This window comes from Bos javanicus, chromosome 19, assembly GCF_032452875.1.
Source record: "Bos javanicus breed banteng chromosome 19, ARS-OSU_banteng_1.0, whole genome shotgun sequence".
Classification (NCBI taxonomy): Eukaryota; Metazoa; Chordata; class Mammalia; order Artiodactyla; family Bovidae; genus Bos; species Bos javanicus.
The window spans coordinates 46,586,695-46,600,720 of record NC_083886.1 but is presented as its reverse complement, the minus strand read 5'-3'; the positions used below and the strand labels follow the sequence as shown (position 1 = coordinate 46,600,720).

The 14,026-nt window shown below is 37.9% G+C and overlaps 1 protein-coding gene across 1 annotated transcript in view; it reads left to right on the top strand.

Annotated features, from left to right (window-relative positions):
* LOC133232584 (leucine-rich repeat-containing protein 37A-like) overlaps nt 1-14,026 on the top strand; it is a 50,044-nt gene that overhangs the window by 25,674 nt on the left and 10,344 nt on the right. Inside the window, exons 6-8 of the mRNA XM_061392183.1 lie at nt 4,069-4,140; nt 7,420-7,494; nt 13,897-14,015. Coding sequence (XP_061248167.1) covers nt 4,069-4,140; nt 7,420-7,494; nt 13,897-14,015 — 266 coding nt within the window. The remainder of the gene's footprint in view (nt 1-4,068; nt 4,141-7,419; nt 7,495-13,896; nt 14,016-14,026) is intronic.

Below are 14,026 nucleotides of genomic sequence, written 5' to 3'. Positions count from 1 at the left end.
TCACTGTCACAGGATCTCACCAGTGATCTGATAGGTTTTAATGCCAACAGTTTGTTTTTCAGCTCCTCAAAAGCTTGAGGAACTGTGCTTAACCAAACATATGACACTCACATTTTTTCTTTTTCTGACGTGTACACGCTGCTCTATTTATTTCTTATTTATTTATTTTTGGCTATGCTGGGTCTTCGTTGCTACACACAGACTGTCTCTAGTTGCAGTGCACAGGCTTCTCATTGCAGAGGCTTCTCTCGTGGAGCATAAGCTCTAGGGCGCGAAGGTTTCAGTAGTTGTGGAACAGGGCTCATTAGTTGTGGCTCGAGGGCCCTAGAACATGCAGCCTTCAGCAGTCGTGGCTCTAGAGTGTGGGCTCAGTAGTTGTGGCACAGGGGCTTAGTTGCCCACAGGGGCATGTGGAAGCCTCCTGGACCAGGGATTGAACCTGTCTCCTGCATTGGAAGTGTGGACTTTTAACCACTGAACCTCCAGGGAAGTGCTATCTTTTTTCACTTTCTTGATAGTGTCTTCTGAAGCACAAACATTTTTAATTTTTATAAAGTCCAGTTCATCTATTTTTCCTCTGATTGTTTATGCTTTGGGTATCAGGTAGCTTAGAGGTAAAGAATCTGCCTACCAGTGCAGGAGATACAAGAGATGTGGGTTTGATCCCTGGATCAGGAAGATCCCCTGGAGTAGGAAGTGGCAACCCACTCTATTATTCTTGCCTGGAAAATTCCATGGACAGAGGAGCCTGGTGGGCTACAGTCCATGGGGTCAAAAAAGAGTCAGACCTGACTGAGTAACTGAACACAGCACATACACAATGCAAGGTCATAAAAACTTACTCCTTTGTTCTCTTCCAAGAGTTTTAGAGCTTTAGCTCTTACTTTTGGATGTTTGATCCATTTGGAGTTAATTTTCTTATATGGTGTGACGTATAGAGTCCAGCTTCATTATTTTGTGTGTGGAGGTACAGTTGTCCCAGCACCATTTGAAAAGACTACTCTTTCCACATTAAGTTGCTTGGCACCCTTGTTGAAAATCAATAGACCATAAATATAAGGCTTTATTTCTGTACTGTCAATTCTGTTCCATTAATTTAACATGTCTATTCTTATGCCAGCCCCACACTGTGATTGCAGTAGCCTTAAGCTGGGTTTTGATACCGCCAACATTGTTTCAGTTTTTCTTTTTCCTTGAATTGCCATGCAAATTTTAGAATTAGGTTGGCAATTTCTGGAAAGAAGTCAACTGGGATTTTGACAGACATTGCCCTGAAACATGAGGTCAGTTTGGGAAGTGGTGAAATTTTAATCATGTTTCTTTCCTATCCATTTTACTTAGACCTTCTTTAATTTCTTTCAACAATGTTTCGTACTTTACAGTGTGAATCTTGCACTTATTTGGTTAAAATTTTTCCCAAGTATTTTATTTGTTTTGATGCTGTTACTCATGGAATTGTTTTCTTAATTTCATGTTTGTAGTATTCATTGCTGCTTTCACTTTTCACTTTCATGTATTGGAGAAGGAAATGGCAACCCACTCCAGTGTTCTTGCCTGGAGAATCCCAGGGACGGGGGAGCCTGGTGGGCTTCCGTCTATGGGGTTGCACAGAGTCGGACACGACTGAAGTGACTTAGCAGCAGCAGCAGCAGCAGAAATATAACTAATTTTTGTATATTTATCTTACATTCTGTAACTTTGCTGAACTCTTTATTCAAGGCTAATAGTTATTTTTAGATTCCCAAGAATATGTCTTGTGGTCTTCTAGTTTCCCAGGAATGTGTTGGAAGATTTCAAAGTCTCTGTGGGCATCTCATTCCTCAGCTTTTCTTTCTTCCTTCATTTTTGGCCGTGGGTCTTCTTTGCTGTGAAGGCTTTTCTCTAGTTGCAGTCAGGAGCTACCCTCTCATTGTGGGGCACAGGTTTCTCATTGCAGTGGGTTCTCTTGTTGCAGAGCACTGGCCCTAGGGTGCATGGGCTCAGGAGTTGCAGCTTCCAGGTTCTAGAGCACAGGCTAAATAGTTGTGGCACAGGGGCATGTGGGATCTTCCTGGACCAGGGATCGAACCCGTGTCTCCTGCTTTGGTAGGTGGATTCTTTACCAGTGAGCCACCAGGGAAGTCCCTCAGCTTTTCTTTTTAAGCTTTTTGGTTAGGCTGTTTTTTGCCTCAAACTGTTATCCACGGCCTCATACAACTGTCTTGTTAAAATATTTACCTGAAAATATTTTCCAAAAATACCACCTGAAAAGAGGCCTTTTACATTAGGTAGCTTCCAGTCAGGTCAAAGGCAAACCTTTCAAGTAAGGTCTTCCAGGGAACCACCAAACGTATAAAATAATGATAGTGCTTTGGAAGTGAGGCTTTGAAGGCCCTCCCAGTCCGTTCTGCTTCCTCTGGTACCAGAAGTGTGGGCTATTTTTCAAGGCATGGAGAGCAAAGGTCTGGAACAAGTGAACAGTTTCCTCATTTGTAAAGTGGGGCAACACAGATCTCATGATTGTTATAGAAATTAATTTATTTTCCTTGAATAAATGGTTCCCTGGTTTGCTGAAAGCCTGTTGGTTAAATTTCCAGAGTTCAGGAAAAGTTGATTCTGACCATTTTTTGGTCAGTTTTGTTGTCATTACTTTTATTGGGGGATGAATTTTCAGATGTCCTTACTCCATCAGTTTTACTGATTTGCCTACAACATTGTTTAAAATCTCAGTGACCATAGGCTAATTAAATATTTGATCATGGGAGATGATTAGGGAAAAGAAAGAAAAAGAGAAAGTACAGTTCTCATAGAGGCTTTCCCAGATGGATAGATGGAGTTTGGAAAGGTATTTCTATATTTAGTGTTCTCACAATTAAGGTTAGCGTAACAGATATTTTTAATCCCTCATTTTTTTTCCCACACAGGTTAAACACAGGCTTTAGAGTCAGAACTGAGTACAAATTCCAGTTTTGCTTACTAGGTTGATGACTTAGAACAAGTTATATAACTTCTCTGTGCCTCAGTTTCCTCATTTGTAAAATGGGGTAATAAGTTGATCATGTAAGATTACTATGAGGATTAAATGTTAAATGCCAATCACAGATGCCTAGCAACCCAACAGATGTTAGTTGTGATAATTAGCTTTGTTATGTGTTAGCTTTATAATATTCTGATATGTTAGCTTTGTATGTTAGCTATGATATGTTAGCTTTATAATATTCTGCAAAAATATGTTAGTGATTCTTGGGTGAAGTTACCCTAAAGACAGATTTTCTTTCCTTCCTGTTTCTTCTTGGTTTTCCTTTTCCTTATTTGTTTTAAAGAACTAAGAAGAAAATCTATTCTAGTATTTTGGAATAAAACTTTGTTCCAAAAAAATTAATTTTTTCATTTTTTGATATATACACAAATGTTATTTATTTATTCAACAAACATTTATTAACTATCTAGTAAATATTAGGCACTCTGTCAGGCACAGGGATAACAATGACAATATAGTGTTGTCACTGCTTTCAAATTGTTGACCACCTATGAGACTGACAAACGGGATTACATACATTGTAGCAAAGGCTGTGATCCTAGGATACACATGGGACCACCTGATGGGATGTGACTTTCACCAGTTCCTCTTGTATTTATCTCTTCTTCTTTGGCTCCAAAATCAAGGAACTGTCCTATTTTTGTCTTTAATTGGGTAGTTTAAACTATGAAATATAAAAAAATTTTCTAGAAATGAAAAACACCTTGAATTATGGAGGACCCTAGAAATAGTATTTCTTATGGAGCAAGGGCTTCCTACCAGCATAGTCACTTCTAGGGTTTTTGACCTGAAAGGTTCTTTGGTGTATTTTTTTCTTTGCTATCCACTATTTTTCTATTTTTTCCCTCTTTTTCTCTTCTCCTTCTTACCATCTAGAGACTTGGGTAATTCCCAAAGGAATAGTGCTTTACGGATTCTGAGGGTGATTTATAGGTAAAGACAGAAAAAGATTATTTTTTTACCAAGTTCCATATGCCCTAAAAATGAATGTAAACTTTCTTGGACGTCATTGAAAATGTGGACAATTTTAATTCCATTCCATTTTTCAGAATTCTCAATCGTAATCCTTTGACAGCGGTGGAAGATTCGTATCTTTTTAAATTGCCAGCATTAAAATATTTGTGAGTATTGCAGCATTTTCATGGCCCTTGAGAAGATTTCTGCTCTTTCTTACTTTTGTTACAGGTTGAGTATTTTGGGTAAAAAGTCATACTTTAAATTTTAACTAGGTTATTGATATAAGAGTTATTGGCAAGGAAAAAAGTTAAAGAATGTGTATGAGTAAGACAGCCAGCAGAGGAAGAGAGCAGTGTTGAAGAACACACATAGATATGGAACATGGAGATGCATGTAGGAATATTATTTATCCCAGAAAGCAAAAAGGAATAAGGGGTACATTATTTAAAAAAAAAAAAGTTATCAAAAGAGGTAGATGCAATTGAAAATGAGAAGTCAGGGTAATAAAGATTTTAATGTTCAGCACCAGGGTCATTAATTTGATGATGCAAATTTAAATTTCTCCAATAAGAGTTCTCTAGAATTATCTAGGACATATCAGTCAGTTCAGTTCAGTTCAGTCACTCAGTCATGTCCGACTCTTTGCGACCCCATGAATTGCAGCACACCAGGCCTCCCATCACCAACTCCCGGAGTTCACTCAGACTCACGTCCATCGAGTCAGTGATGCCATCCAGCCATCTCATCCTCTGTCGTCCCCTTCTCCTCCTGCCCCCAATCCCTCTCAGCATCAGAGTCTTTTCCAATGAGTCAACTCTCTTCACATGAGGTGGCCAAAGTACTGGAGTTTCAGCTTTAGCATCATTCCTTCCAAAGAAATCCCAGGGCTGATCTCCTTCAGAATGGACTGGTTGGATCTCCTTGCAGTCCAAGGGACTCACAAGAGTCTTCTCCAACACCACAGTTCAAAAGCATCAATTCTTTGGCGCTCAGCTTTCTTCATAGTCCAACTCTCACATCCATACATGACCACTGGAAAAGCCATAGCCTTGACTAGACGGACGTTTGTTGGCAAAGTAATGTCTCTGCTTTTCAATATGCTATCTAGGTTAGTCATAACTTTTCTTCCAAGGAGTCAGATCAGATCAGTCACTCAGTTGTGTCCAACTCTTTGCGACCCCATGAATCCCAGCACGCCAGGCCTCCCTATCCATCACCAACTCCTGGAGTTCACTCAGACTCACGTCCATCGAGTCAGTGATGCCATCCAGCCATCTCATCCTCTGTCGTCCCCTTCTCCTCTTGCCCCCAATCCCTCCCAGCATCAGAGTCTTTTCCAATGACTCAACTCTTCGCATGAGGTGGCCAAAGTACTGGAGTTTCAGCTTCAGCATCATTCCTTCCAAAGAAATCCCAGGGCTGATCTCCTTCAGAATGGACTGGCTGGATCTCCTTGCAGTCTAAGGGACTCTCAAGAGTCTTCTCCAACACCACAGTTCAAAAGCATCAATTCTTCAGCGCTCAGCCTTCTTCACAGTCCAACTCTCACATCCATACATGACCACAGGAAAAACCATAGCCTTGACTAGCCGGACCTTTGTTGACAAAGTAATGTGTCTGCTTTTGAATATGCTATCTAGGTTGGTCATGGCTTTCCTTCCAAGGAGTAAGCATCTTTTAATGTCATGGCTGCAGTCACCATCTGCAGTGATTTTGGAGCCCAGAAAAATAAAGTCTGACACTGTTTCCACTGTTTCCCCATCTATTTCCCATGAAGTGGTGGGACAAGATGCCATGATCTTCGTTTTCTGAATATTGAGCTTTAAGCCAACTTTTTCACTCTGCACTTTCACTTTCATCAAGAGGCTTTTTAGTTCCTCTTCACTTTCTGCCATAAGGGTGGTGTCATCTGCATATCTGAGGTTATTGATATTTCTCCTGGCAATCTTGATTCCAGCTTGTGTTTCTTCCAGTCTAGCGTTTCTCATGATGTACTCTGCATATAAGTTAAATAAATAGGGTGACAATATACAGCCTTGATGTACTCCTTTTCCTATTTGGAACCAGTCTGTTGTTCCATGTCCAGTTCTAACTGTTGCTTCCTGACCTGCATATAGGTTTCTCAAGAGGCAGGTCAGGTGGTCTGGTATGCCCATCTCTTTCAGAATTTTCCACAACTTATTGTGATCCACACAGTCAAAGGCTTTGGCATAGTCAATAAAGCAGAAATAGATATTTTTCTGGAACTCTCTTGCTTTTTCGATGATCCAGCAGATGTTGGCAATTTGATCTCTGGTTCCTCTGCCTTTTCTAAAACCAGCTTGAACATCTGGAAGTTCATGGTCCACGTATTGCTGAAGCCTGGCTTGGAGAATTTTGAGCATTACTTTACTAGCGTGTGAGATGAGTGCAATTGTGTGGTAGTTTGAGCACTCTTTGGCATTGCCTTTCTTTGGGATTGGAATGAAAACTGACCTTTTCCAGTCCTGTGGCCACTGCTGAGTTTTCCAAATTTGTTGGCATATTGAGTATAGTACTTGCACAGCATCATCTTTCAGGATTTGAAATAGCTTAACTGGAATTCCATCCCCTCCGCTAGCTTTGTTCGTAGTGATGCTTTCTAAGGCCCACTTGACTTCACATTCCAGGATGTCTGGCTCTAAGTCAGTGATCACACCATCGTGATTATCTTGGTCGTGAAGATCTTTTTTGTACAGTTCTTCTGTGTATTCTTGCCACCTCTTCTTAATATCTTCTGCTTCTGTTAGGTCCGTACCATTTCTGTCCTTTATCGAGCCTGTCTTTGCATGAAATGTTTCCTTGGTATCTCTAATTTTATTAAAGAGATGTCTAGTCTTTCCCATTCTGTTGTTTTCCTCTATCTCTTTGCACTGATGGCTGAGGAAGGCTTTCTTATCTCTCCTTGCTATTCTTTGGAACTCTGCATTCAGATGTTTATATCTTTCCTTTTCTCCTTTGCTTTTCGCTTCGCTTCTTTTCACAGCTATTTGTAAGGCCTTCCCAGACAGCCATTTTGCTTTTTTGCATTTCTTTTCCATGAGGATGGTCTTGATCCCTGTCTCCTATACAATGTCACGAACCTCAGTCCATAGTTCATCAGGCACTCTATCTATCAGATCTAGTCCCTTAAATCTATTTCTCACTTCCACTGTATAATCATAAGGGATTTGATTTAGGTCATACCTGAATGATCTAGTGGTTTTCCCTACTTTCTTCAATTTAAATCTGAATTTGGCAATAAGGAGTTCATGATCTGAGCCACAGTCAGCTCCTGGTCTTGTTTTTGTTGACTGTATAGAGCTTCTCCATCTTTGGGCATATAAGAAGTCAGAATTGAAGTAGTCACATGTTAAAAATTTTAAGTTTAGAATTTGTGTTTATATTATACGTTTATATCTTACATGTTTGGGCTTCTCCTTCAGAGACATGGGAACAACACAAGTGTCACTTACAACAATTGAAAGCATTCTCATGATGACCCTTGAATTGGAAAAACTGTAAGTTGATTTTTATTATATTTATTTTCACTCTATTGTGTATTTTTAGGTTTATTTTATTATTTTTTAAAGTTTATTGATGTATCATTTTCATTTAATAAAATCCACGGTTTAAAAATATAGTTTGATGTGTTTTGACAGACTTATAGTTCTGTAGCCACCATTACATTTGAGATATAGAAAACTTCTGCAGCCCCCTCAAAGACCCCTCATGTCCCTTTGTAGTCAGTCTCCTCCTCCCACTACCAGCCCCTGGCAACCACCAATCTGATTTTTGTCTTTATAATTTTGCCTTTTCCATAGTATCTTGTACATGCAATCATGTGGTATGTGGCCTTTTTGTTTCTGACTCCTTTCACTCAGCCAGTCTCCTTGGAGATTTATTGATGCAGTTGCACCTATTGGTAGTTCATCCCTCAGCAATAATGCTGAGTGGTATTCTCGTTGTGTGGGTATATAGTTTGTTTATGCATTTATCAGTTGATGAACATCAGCTGAGTTGTTTTGCTTTTTGGCTATTATGAACAAAACCTCTAAAAATATTCACATGCATGTGTGAGCATATGTTTTGTGCAAATGTATATTTTCATTTCTTTGGGATAAAATACCTAAGGGTGGGATTGCTACATCATATGTTAAGTGCATATTTAACTTTTTAAGAAACTGCTGAACTGTTTTCTAAAGTGGCTGTTCCATTTTGCATTCCCACTGGCAACATCTGAGAGCTGGGATTGCTCCACATCTTCACCTGATCCTTATAGTTGTTTTAAAAAATTTAAGCCTTCCTAGTAGGTGTGTGGTTAAATCTCATTGTGCTTTAATTTGCATTTCTCTAATAGCTGATGCTGTTGAGTGTCTATTCATGTGCAGATATCTCTTAAAATGAAGTGTCTGTTCAAATCCATTTTAATTGGATATTTATATTGAGTTTTAAGAATACTTTATAGAGCACTGAAAAATAAGTCCTTTCTCTTAGATATGTGTCTAGTAAATATCTTCTCTCAGATTGTGATTTACTCTCATTCTATTAAAGTGTCTCTGAAGACCAGAAGTTTAAAAATTTTGAAGAACTCTAGCAATTTTTCTTGTATGGTTTGTGCTTTTTTGTGTCTTACCTAAGAAATCTTCTTCTGAGATCCCATTGCCTAATCCAAAAATCACAAAGATTTTCTCCTGTGTTTTCTTCCAGAAGTTGTATAGTTACATTTAGGTCTATGATCCATTTAATTTTCATGTATGGTATGAGGGAAGGGGTCAGGTTTTAATTTTTTGCAGTTTAAAAAAACGATTTCTGTAGGTCTTTATTGTGACAGTTTATTACACACCTTCAGCTCAGTTCAGTCGCTCAGTCATGTCCAACTCTTTGCAACCCCATGGACTGCAGCACGCCAGGCTTCCCTGTCCATCACCAACTCCCAGAGTTTACTCAAACTCATGTCCATAAGAGTCAGTGATGCCATCCAATCATCTCATCCTCTGTGGTCCCCTTCTCCTCCTGCCTTCTATCTTCCTCAGCATCAGGGTCTTTTCCAATAGGTCAGTTCTTCGCATCAGGTGGCCAAAGTACTGGAGTTTCAGCTTCAGCATCAGTCCTTCCAATGAATATTCAGGACTGATTTCCTTTATTTGGATGGTGTGTTCTATAAATGTCAATTAGGTCAAGTAGGTTGATAGTGTTGTTCACGTCTTCTAGTGCTTTCTGATTTTTTATCTACTTGTTCTGTTAATTATTGAGAGAGGAATGTTGAAATCCCTAACTATAATTGCAGATTTTTAATTTGTTTCTCCTTGCCACTCTCATTTTTCATTCATATGTTTTGAAGCTGTTACCAAATGGATAACTTTTTAGGTAATGTCTTCTTTATCAATTGACCTTTCTATCATGGTGAAGTAACATTCTGTATCCCTGATAATAATCTCTGCTTTGACACTGACTTTATCTTAAAGTGATACATTCACTCCAGTTTTCTTTTCATTAGTGTTAGCATAGGATAATTTTTTCTATCCTTTTAACCTTTTATTTTCTATTGAAGATGGTTCTTGTATATAGTTGGCTTTTGCTTTTTTGTCTAGTGTGATGATTCTTTTAATTAGGGTGATTAGAGCATTTACATTTAATATAATTACATTTAAATCTATTGTCTTGCCATTTGCTTCCTATTTGTCCCATCGTACTTTCTTTTTCCTTTTTCTTCCTACTTTCAGACTGAGTAGATTTTATTATTTTATTTCCTTTGTTGGCTAATTCATTATAACTCAGGTTTTGTTATTTTAAGATTGCTTTATAGTTTACAGTATGCATCTTTAACTTATCACAGTCTATCTTCGAATGATATTACACAATTTCATTAATACTATAGGAATCTTACAATAGGGCACTTCCATTTCTTCACTCCTGACCTTTGTGGGATTGTTTTCATATATTTTACTTATGTCATAAACAGCACACTATATTATTTTTTGGTTAAACAATAGATTATCTTTTAAAGATATTTAAATAATAATAAAAATCTTATATATTTACCTATGTAAATACAATTACAGTGTTTTTATTCTTTTGTGTAGATCCATGATTCCATCTGGTATCATTTTCCTTCTGTTTAAAAATACTTTTTAACATTTCTTACAGTGAAAATCAACTAGTGATGAATTCTGCAGCTTTTGTATGTCTGAGATAGCCTTTATTTTTGAAAGATCTGGGTATAGAATTCTCGCTTGATAGAATTAGTATTTGTTTACATTGTTTCCAACAAGAAATCTGCCATCATTGTTATCTTTGTCCCTCTATATGTAGTGAGTAATATTTCCTGGTGGCTCAGAGGGTAAGGCGTCTGCCTGCAATGCAGGAGACCTGGGTTTGATCCCTGGGTCAGGAAGATCCCCTGGAGAAGAAAATGGCAACCCACTCCAGTACTCTTGCCTGGAAAATCCCATGGACAGAGAAGCCTGGTAGACTACAGTCCATGGGATCACAAAGAGTCAGACACAACTGAGCGACTTCACTTTCTATATGTAGTGTATAGTTTTTTCTTCTAATGGCTTTAAAATTTTTCTCTTTATTGCTGGTTTTGAGCAATTTGATTATTTGTGCCTTGGTGTAGTTTTGTCCATGTTTCTTTTGCTTAAAGTTCACTGATCTCAACTTTGTGGGTTTATAGTGTTGAGCAATGTGGGAAAAATTTGGCTATTATTTCTTCAAATTTTTGTATCTCTCCTCTCCTTCATGGACTCTACGTATACATATATTAGGTCACTTGAAGTTGTTGCACAGTTCATTGATGTGCTCTTCATTTTTTTTGTTTTGTTTTTTTACTGTTTGTGTTTCATTTTGGGTTGTTTCTATTACCATGTCTTAATGTTTTCTGATCCTTTCTTCTGCAGTGTCTAATATGCCATCAACCTCACCCAGTATCTTTTTCATTTCTACATTGTTTTTATAATCTCTAGAAGTTCAATTTGGATCTGTTTTACATCGTCCATGCCTCTACTTAACATTTTCAGTCTTTAGTCTGGGTTTTGTAACAAATGAAATACAGTTGTTATAACTGTTTTCATGTATGTTGTTGTTGTTTTTGTTCAGTCGCTAAGTTGTATCTGACTCTTTGTGACCCCATGGACTGCAGAATACCAGGCTTCCCTGCCCTTCACTATCTCCCAGAGTTTGCCCAAATTCATGCCCATTGAATCAGTGGTGCAATCTAACCATCTCATCCTCTGTCACCCTCTTCTTTTGCCTTCAATCCTTCTTTCCCAATGAGTTGGCTGTTTACATTAGGTGGTCAAAGGATTAGAGCTTCGACTTCAGCATCAGTCCTTCCAATGAATATTCAGGGTTGATTTCCTTTAGGATTGACTGATTAGATCTCCTTGCTGTCCAAGGGTCTCTCAAGAGTCTTCTCCAGCACCACAATTCAAAAGCATCAATTTTTCAATGCTTAGCCTTCTTTATGGTCCAACTCTCACATCCATACATGACTAATGGAAAAATCATAGCTTTGACTATATAGCCCTTTGTTGGCAAAGTGGTATGTCTGCTTTTTAATATGCTGTCTAGGTTTGTCATAGTTTTTCTTCCAAAAAGCAAGCGTCTTTTAATTTCATGGCTGCAGTCACTGTCTGCAGTGATTTTGGAGCCCAAGAAAAGAACATCTGTCACTGCTACTGCTTTTTCCCCTTCTATTTGCCATGAAGTAATGGGACCACATGCCATGATCTTAGTTTTTTGAATGTTAAGTTTTAAGCCAGCCAGCAGTCAGCCAGTCAGCCAGCTTTTTCATGTTATAATTTTTAAAATGTCCTTTTCTACTAATTCTTATATCTGTATAGATAATGAGTTAGTTTTGATTGATTGCTTTTTTCTCCAATATAGGTCACATTTTCCTGCTTACTTGCATGCCTGGTAATTTTCATATGATTCTAGACATTATGAATTTTTAGCTCATTGTATGCTATATATTTTTATAAAATGCTTGGGCTTTGTTTTGGGTAAAGTTAAGTTACTCAAAACAATTCTATTCTTTTAGGTCTAGCTTTTAAGATTCATTAGGTAGCACTTCAAGTAAACTTTAGTCTAGAATTCATTATTTGCAACTACTGAGACAAGTCCTTTCTGTGTACCATGAGGTTTTCTCTTCTGACTTGTAGGAACACCCAACCCTGTGTGATATCCAGTTAATCTTTTTTTTTTTACTTTTAAAAAAATTTATTCATTTTTTAAAATTTATTTTTTATTGAAGGATAATTGCTTTCCAGAATTTTGCAGTTATTCTTATTATTAATCCTTTCATGTGGTTCTTTTCCTGGCATCAGTTAATTCCTCACACAAATGTTGTGTGACCAATACTTTGTTGAATACTTAAGAGCTCCCTCTGCATATCTCCAGAGTTCTTTGTCTGTGTACTTCTTTGCCCTCCATTACTCTGCTTTGTGAACTCTGATCACCTTGGTTTTCCCAGATTCTCAGCTCTATTTCTTCATCTGGGGAGTCTACGAGTCTTCCTTACCCAGGGAAGGGTTTCTCTTCCCTGTACCATGACCTGGAAATTCTCTTAAAGAAGTAAGCTACGGCAATCAAAGGGGTCACTTCATTTATCTCCCATCTCTTGGGGATCACTGAATTTGATTGCCTGAGGTCCAGTTTCTTGAAAACTGTTTTTCGTATGTTTTGTTTTTCGTATGTTTTGTTTGATTTTTTCATTGTTTCAGGTAAAAGGTTAAATTGGTCCTTGCTACTTCATCTTGACCTGAAGCCAATAATATTCTTTAAGTCTGTTTTGTTTTGATATGGAGTCCAATCGAAGACTAGGCATTGCATGTCATGTCTTTGTTTCCCTTAATGTAGAATGTTTCCTTGCTATTTTTTTTCTTTTTTGGTCTTTTATGACGTTGGCATTTCTAAAGAATCTAAGCCAATCGTTTTGTAATTTGCCCCACAATCTGGATTTGTCTGTTTCCTCATTAGATTCAAAGTAAACATTTTGGAGAAGAATACTATATAAGTGATGTATCCTTCCTACTTCATCACTTCAAGTGGCCCAATGCTAAGTCTGATCACTTGATTAAGGTGATATCTTACATATGTCTCCATTGTAAAGTTATTTTCCCCCTTGGTAATTGATAAATAATATGTGGGCTAAACTTTGGGATCAGTGAAGATCCTACTTCCAGACAACTCTTTACCCAGCTGTGCATCAATGATAATCCTTGTCTGAATCAACTATTACATTGATAGTTGTAAAATGACACTTTCCTAATTTTATCATTCCTTTCTCATTTATTACCTGTTATTATTCTCTAAAGCAGAGCTCCCTCACTTTTCTTTTTGAATATCATTATAAACTCATGTACTCTAATTATAACTTATTATAATGATAATGTCATTCTTTTGAATGTTCACATTGTCCAGATTTGGTCAATGAGATTTCTATTATTGTTTTAACCACACAGTGTTTTTTTATTCCTAAAGTAATTTCTAATGTATTTATTACTCATAAATAGGAATTGAAAAAGAGACTAAATAAGGGGACTTATTCAGATTCTTCTTAGAAGTCTGCCTACTTCTGTGTACTGTCAAGCCAAAATGAATTTTTTGGGTTGGAAGGAGATATTTCTGAATTAAACTACAGATCAATGTCACCCAATTCTAGTCCCTATTCCCTTTTTTCTAGGCATACCATCCCCACTGCCACCCTAATCCTTCTGTTGGGCACCTCTGGCCTCTATATTTATTTTCAACAGTCAAGAGCAGCAACTGGCCAACTGATCTGTATCCAGTTCTCCAGTCCATATGCCCCAAGAACTAACTCCTTTATGCACTGGCCTGTGGTGGCCTTGGCCTGCCTCTTCCGCCTACTCAAGTAATTCCTTTACCACAAATTTGATTCTCTGCATTTCCATTTATAGGATCTTACCTATTCGTATGGCCTGCTGCCTCTGCCAATTCAAAAACACTATCGAGGTTGTCTGCAAGACAGTCAAACTGCATTGTGACAGTGATTGCCTGACAAACGTCACATTTTGTGGTGAGTCTGAA